The 7,500-nt window shown below is 43.6% G+C and overlaps 1 protein-coding gene across 1 annotated transcript in view; it reads right to left on the bottom strand.

Moving 5' to 3' along the window:
• gpr158b (G protein-coupled receptor 158b) overlaps nucleotides 1–7,500 on the bottom strand; it is a 41,445-nt gene that overhangs the window by 20,843 nt on the left and 13,102 nt on the right. Inside the window, exon 2 of the mRNA XM_058393823.1 lies at nucleotides 3,770–3,875. Coding sequence (XP_058249806.1) covers nucleotides 3,770–3,875 — 106 coding nt within the window. The remainder of the gene's footprint in view (nucleotides 1–3,769; nucleotides 3,876–7,500) is intronic.

Below are 7,500 nucleotides of genomic sequence, written 5' to 3'. Positions count from 1 at the left end.
AGTAACACTGGAGACTCCTTCCACACACAGACACATCACACACACACACACTGATACACAGCACTAACACTGGAGACTCCTTCCACACACAGACACATCACACACACACACACTGATACACAGCAGTAACACTGGAGACTCCTTCCACACACACACACACACACACACACTGATACACAGCACTAACACTGGAAACTCCTTCCACACACACACACACACTTAAACAAAGCGTCCGGCGAAGGAGCTGTTGCTATAGAAACGATAACCTATTAGGACGAGGCTGCGATTTGATTCGGATTTCTGACCAATCAGATTCCAGAATTCCACCAGGACCTTTATTTTATTTATTTATTTTTTAAAATCATGAATTAACAGCAGAATTTCTCGGATTTCAGGAGGAATTTTAACCCCAGAGCTCCAGAAGGGAGGTGGGAATAATAACCGGAAGCTCACGCTAAAGTGCCGAGGCTGGAGGGATTGTAAATTGTAGGTTTCTTTTACTTTAAATAGCAGCTCTTTATCTCTCTCTCTCTTACACACACACACACGCCTGTCTCCCCACCCAGTGAGAGCCCTCAGCACACGAAGGCTACTGGAGTGGATTTTAATTAACACAGGGCCAAGGCTCTGATTAGGGCTGGATGATAATTTGCATGCTGACACTCCTCCCTGCGGCCATGTAGGATGTTTTATCGCCCGCCTCCAAAGTGCTTTTATTAGCCTCCATTTATCATCAACGCACACTGATATTTATTAAATATGATTATCTCAGTGTGGGGTGATCATCACTGACTAACATCTCAGATTTACGATAAAGCTGCACAACAATAGTTTTAAGCACACGTGAGAATGAAATATCTAAAGGCTGAGCCACATGGGGAGAGAGAGAGAGAGAGAGAGAGAGAGAGAGAGAGAGAGAGAGAAAGAGAGAGAGAGAGAGAAAGAGCAGAGCTGTGAGTTGCTCCTGTAACACAGCAACAGTGTGGATTATTACAGAAAGACAGAGAAACAGTATCTAGACAGGACATACAGATAGACAGATGGACAGACGGACACAGTGCAGAAAGGCAGACAGAAGGAACAGACTGAACTGATGCACAGAAAACTGGACTGCTATATTTATTTTCTGTCACACAGACAGGACAGACCGACGGGATAGAGGGACAGACAGATGACCAGACGGTCAGAAAGACAGAAATGCAATCTGTTGCTCCGTTTAAAGAGAAGACTCTCAGACTTGCATTTAGGAAAATTACAAAGAACCTAAAGATGAAATTTGGAGAAAATAAATAAAGAAATAAATCAGAATGTACATCAGGCAGATTTCATCACGTGATTTATTATGAGTCCAAACATCAGAGTGAATCGTTGTAGCGTGAATTTAATAAAGAGCGAGAAGAGCAACATCAAAACAAGACAGTCTGTATTCATAATCAACAAACAAGTCAGAAACACACAACTACCAGTGACTGACACTTCACAATGAGGAGCAGAGACAGAGGGACAGAGACAGAAGGACAGAGACAGAGGGACAGAGACTGGGGAACAGAGACTGGGGAACAGAGACTGGGGAACAGAGACTGAGAGACAGAGACTGAAGGACAGAGACTGGGGGACAGAGACTGAAGGACAGAGACTGAAGGACAGAGTCTGAGGGGTGGAGACCAAGGGACAGAGACCGAGGGACAGAGACCAAGGGACGGAGACTGAAGGACAGAAACTGGAGGGCAGAGACTGAGAGACAGAGGGACAGAGAGTGAATGACAGAAACCGAGGGACAGAGACAGAAAGACAGAGACTGAGGGACAGAGATAGAGAAACAGAGACCATGGGATGAAGACAGAGGGGCAGGGACCCAGGGGACAGAGGCCAAGGGACAAATACAGAGGGACGGAGACTGAGGGTTGGAGACTGAATGACGGTGACTGACTGACAGAGACTGAGGGATGGAGAGTAAGGGACAGAGACAGAAGGACAGAGACTGAGGGACGGAGACAGAGACTTACACAGAGCAGGTGAACACAGTAGGAAAACGAACTGGTGACTGGACAAAGGGGCGGAGCCTGGAGCAAATACAAGCATGAAGTGAAAAGTCTTTAAACAGGTTTTTATTTTGTTAGTGTTTAAAAGTGCTAGCAGGCTAAAGCTAACAACCAAATGAGTAGAATCTGTTGTGACAGATTAAAGCTAACTGCTAAATTGCGACCCCACACTGAATAATCTTCCAGCTTTAATTCCGTCTCCTGCTGCTCTGCTCGCGCTCGCTTAATGAACCATGGCAGCTGTGTGTTTCCCTCACGCAGACCTCATACTGACTGAGGACTTCAACAAGAGAGCCACAAATAATCCGAACTCGCAGCAGCCTGAGCGCAGCACCAGTGCAGCACCAGCGCAGCGCGGCGGCTAATTAGCACCGTCAGAGACGTGTTCACGCAGAAAAGAACGAATTTCTACTCATCTGAAATCCAAATAAACCTAATGAGCTCCTCAACAGCCTGGAGGAAGATCTGCTTCTGTTTGAGTTGTGTGATGTGATTCATCCTTCCACACACACACACACACACACACAGTGAGCAGAATTAAGGGATTGGATGGAGGGCTCATTTGCATATTTGCATACTGATTAGCAGACTCAAACTCATAACTGAAGGCTTTATTATGAAGCGCTTCTCCCTCTGTGTCCATCACAGGACTGTTCCAGCTGATCCTGACTCTTAAACCATGCTCAGTTGCTATGGCAACAATTATTGTTGTCATTGTCGTCATGCTAATGCCAGAGATTAGCTCGTTCAAATGACTGCTACACAATAACGAGCGGGAACGCGAGAAGCTGTGTCTTTGTTTTGTCTTTTAAATTTCAGACAGCTGGTGAGAGTTAGCTTTTAACCAGCTACTAAATTTGTATATTTTGTATATTTGGCGTCCACTGTGGTCAGTTTGGTTAACAGCTGGCTAACAGATATTGCCAAAAGTATTGGGACACCTCTCCAAATCACTGAGTTCAGGTGTTGTTTTTCAGGGGTTGGGCTCGGCCCATTAGACAATTTCATGCTCTTTGTGGGAACAGTTTGGGGATGACCCCTTCCTGTTCCAACATGACTGCACACCAGTGACCAAAGCAAGGTCCATAAAGACATGGATGAGTGAGTTTGGTGTGGAGGAACTTGACTGGCCTGCACAGAGTCCTGACCTCAACCCCATAGAACACCTTTGGTATGAATTAGAGTGGAGACTGTGAGTCAGACCTTCTCGTCCAACATCATTGCCTGACCTCACAAATAGAGGAACGGTCAAAAATTCCCATAAACACACTCCTAAACCTTGTGGAAAGCCTTCCCAGAAGAGTTGAAGCTGTTATAGCTGTAAAGGGCGGGACAACTCCATATTACATTCATGTGCATGTAAAGGCAGACGTCCCAAAACTTTTGGCAATACAGCAAATTCAGCAAATGTTTTCATTGTTTTACTTCAAGGATTTAGCTGCTGACTGATTGGTTGTTGCTTCATATTTCTGAGTATAAATCTAGCCGTTAGTTAGAGATGCTCTAGTCCATGGTTTTTATTTATTTGTTTGTTTAAAATATGTCACTTCTTAATAGGTTTTCTCGCTGATGACAAAGAGATGATGGAAGGTGAGTGAACTGGAGTCAGTGTGGAGTCTAGGAGGCGGAGCTTTCTCCTCTTGGTGTTTGTAGTCCAGATTTGAGCTCACGTGATGAGCAAGATGTTCAGCGCTGGAGAAACAGATGATGGACGAAGGTGGACTCACCTCCATGCTGGTCAGATTGCAGCGGTGAGTCCCAGAGAACCAGCCCGAGCTGGAGCACTGATCAATGTCCACATCCTGCAGACTGACATCAACCTTAACCACACCCCTACACACACACACACACACACACACACACAGTGTGTCAGCAGGTGAAGTGCACAGAGAGAAAATTCATGCTGTGATGATGTCATGAAACACTTCTCCCAGATATTTTTTCTGTACACACAGATCATAGGTCAGATGTTGGAAAGCCGCCAATTTAAAAAATAAACCAAAAAAATCATCCCTCAACCATAAATAAATGCGGCGCTGCTTTCTGATTGGCTCACAGATGCAGTCATTCCTTATATGGAGAAATTTTTGAATTCATTCACGAAGCCTGTTTAAACATGGCAGAATGGAGAGGGAAAGAAAACGACAAGCAGCAATAAAATAAATAATAATTTCCTTCTTTTCAGATTTCTAAAAAAAATCCACAGCATGAACAGTGTAACTGTAAACGGATAAAAGTAAACATCCGTTATTCCTTATTTTTAATAAACATTAAAAACACTGGTGTCATGCTGTCACGGGAAAATAATCAGCTCTGATGTGGTGTGATGAAGAAGAAGAGTCACGGTTCCTCCACCTTCCTCTTAGGAAACACAACAATTTACTAAAAATAAATAAATAAACACATTACATGTGTTATTTTTATCCGTTTACAGTTACAGTGAATGCTGCGGAACGTAAATTCCTCGTTCTGTTATTTAACACGAACATAATAAACCTGCATTATTTCAGCTGGATTTGTTCCAGGACGGATCAGGAATCTGTAATAAATCCAAAAATAAAATAGGAATTAAAAAAAAAAAAGAGAGTGAAGTGATGATGGAGTCGGTTCTTCTCTCTTCTCACGCCTCATGTGCTGCTGCTGTTGTCTGGAAAAAAAGAAAGCCTTTCTGATTCTCTCCCTTCTTCCCCTGAAACAGCTTTATTTTTATCCGCCACACTGCCTGAGGGCCGAGATGTGTAGGAGGTGTGGAGAAGGAGCGGAGAACACAGAGAACCTAATCACTGCACTGCATCCTCATTCTCAGCCGTGAGGACCTTCTCCAGAGCTGGAGGGTGGAACAGACGTGTACACAGCGCTGAGTTTCCATACAGCAGACAGAACAGAGTGTTCCTGGGTGTCACAACCTCATCTGAGGCTTGAGGAGAAACTTCACACTCTTCGGCTTTAGAGGCTAAAACGTGTCTATTAATAACAAGTGGTTCTGTTTCAGTTCTGAGTGAACACGAGGCAGGAGGCATTAATCATTGCAGCTTAGAACCCAAACAGCAGACGTGTTTAAAACGCTGGCTTTAGGACTGAAAGAGTTGTGTTCTCCCACTAGGGGGCGAACAAGAGCCGTAGATAAGTTAACTAGTTAACTAACTAAAATAACTTCATTCACAAGCTGAAACTATAGTTATACTCACAAGCCATGTAGAGAAATATAGAAAGAGGCGTATAAGGGTGTGGTAGCTTAGTGGTTAAGGTGTTGGACTTGTGCTGGGAAGGTTGTGAGTTTGAATCCCAGATCCACCAAGCTGGACCCCTGAGCAAGGCTCTTAATTGCTCAGTTCTATAAAATGATAGAAACTATGTTTATACATTAATGCTGGAAATGTATTTGAATTTTTGTTGGAAATCTGCTTCGACTGGTGACTTCACAAGCACCTGAGATCACTCTAACACACCTGAGATCACTCTAACACACCTGAGATCACTCTAACACACCTGAGATCACTCTAACACACCTGAGATCACTCTAACACACCTATGATCATTCTAACACACCTGAGATCACTCTAACACACCTGAGATCACTCTAACACACCTGAGATCACTCTAACACACATATGATCACTCTAACACACCTGAGATCACTCTAACACACCTGAGATCACTCTAACACACCTGAGATCACTCTAACACACCTATGATCACTCTAACACACCTGAGATCACTCTAATACACATATGATCACTCTAACACACCTGAGATCACTCTAACACACCTATGATCATTCTAACACACCTGAGATCACTCTAACACACCTGAGATCACTCTAACACACCTGAGATCATTCTAACACACCTGAGATCACTCTAACACACCTGAGATCACTCTAACACACCTGAGATCATTCTAACACACCTGAGATCACTCTAACACACCTGAGATCACTCTAACACACCTGAGATCACTCTAAACACACCTGAGATCATTCTAACACACCTGAGATCACTCTAACACACCTGAGATCATTCTAACACACCTGAGATCATTCTAACACACCTGAGATCATTCTAACACACCTGAGATCACTCTAACACACCTGAGATCATTCTAACACACCTGAGATCACTCTAAACACACCTGAGATCATTCTAACACACCTGAGATCACTCTAACACACCTGAGATCACTCTAACACACCTGAGATCACTCTAACACACCTATGATCACTCTAACACACCTGAGATCACTCTAACACACCTATGATCACTCTAACACACCTGAGATCACTCTAACACACCTATGATCATTCTAACACACCTGAGATCACTCTAACACACCTGAGATCACTCTAACACACCTGAGATCATTCTAACACACCTGAGATCACTCTAACACACCTGAGATCACTCTAACACACCTGAGATCACTCTAAACACACCTGAGATCATTCTAACACACCTGAGATCACTCTAACACACCTGAGATCATTCTAACACACCTGAGATCATTCTAACACACCTGAGATCATTCTAACACACCTGAGATCACTCTAAACACACCTGAGATCATTCTAACACACCTGAGATCACTCTAACACACCTGAGATCATTCTAACACACCTGAGATCATTCTAACACACCTGAGATCATTCTAACACACCTGAGATCACTCTAACACACCTATGATCATTCTAACACACCTGAGATCACTCTAACACACCTATGATCACTCTAACACACCTGAGATCACTCTAACACACCTGAGATCACTCTAACACACCTGAGATCACTCTAACACACCTGAGATCATTCTAACACACCTGAGATCATTCTAACACACCTGAGATCACTCTAACACACCTGAGATCACTCTAACACACCTGAGATCACTCTAACACACCTGAGATCACTCTAAACACACCTGAGATCACTCTAACACACCTGAGATCACTCTAACACACCTGAGATCACTCTAACACACCTGAGATCACTCTAACACACCTATGATCACTCTAACACACCTGAGATCACTCTAACACACCTGAGATCATTCTAACACACCTGAGATCACTCTAACACACCTATGATCACTCTAACACACCTATGATCACTCTAACACACCTATGATCACTCTAACACACCTGAGATCACTCTAACACACCTGAGATCACTCTAACACACCTGAGATCACTCTAACACACCTATGATCACTAACACACCTGAGATCACTCTAACACACCTGAGATCACTCTAACACACCTATGATCACTAACACACCTGAGATCACTCTAACACACCTGAGATCACTCTAACACACCTATGATCATTCTAACACACCTGAGATCACTCTAACACACCTCTGATCACTCTAACGCACCTGAGATCACTCTAACACACCTCTGATCACTCTAAACACACCTGTGATCACTCTAACACACCTTAGATCACTCTAAACACACCTGAGA

Source organism: Hemibagrus wyckioides, linkage group LG07 (genome assembly GCF_019097595.1).
Source record: "Hemibagrus wyckioides isolate EC202008001 linkage group LG07, SWU_Hwy_1.0, whole genome shotgun sequence".
Classification (NCBI taxonomy): domain Eukaryota; kingdom Metazoa; phylum Chordata; class Actinopteri; order Siluriformes; family Bagridae; genus Hemibagrus; species Hemibagrus wyckioides.
The sequence above is the reverse complement of the archived record's forward strand: the minus strand, read 5'-3'. Positions and strand labels throughout refer to the sequence as shown.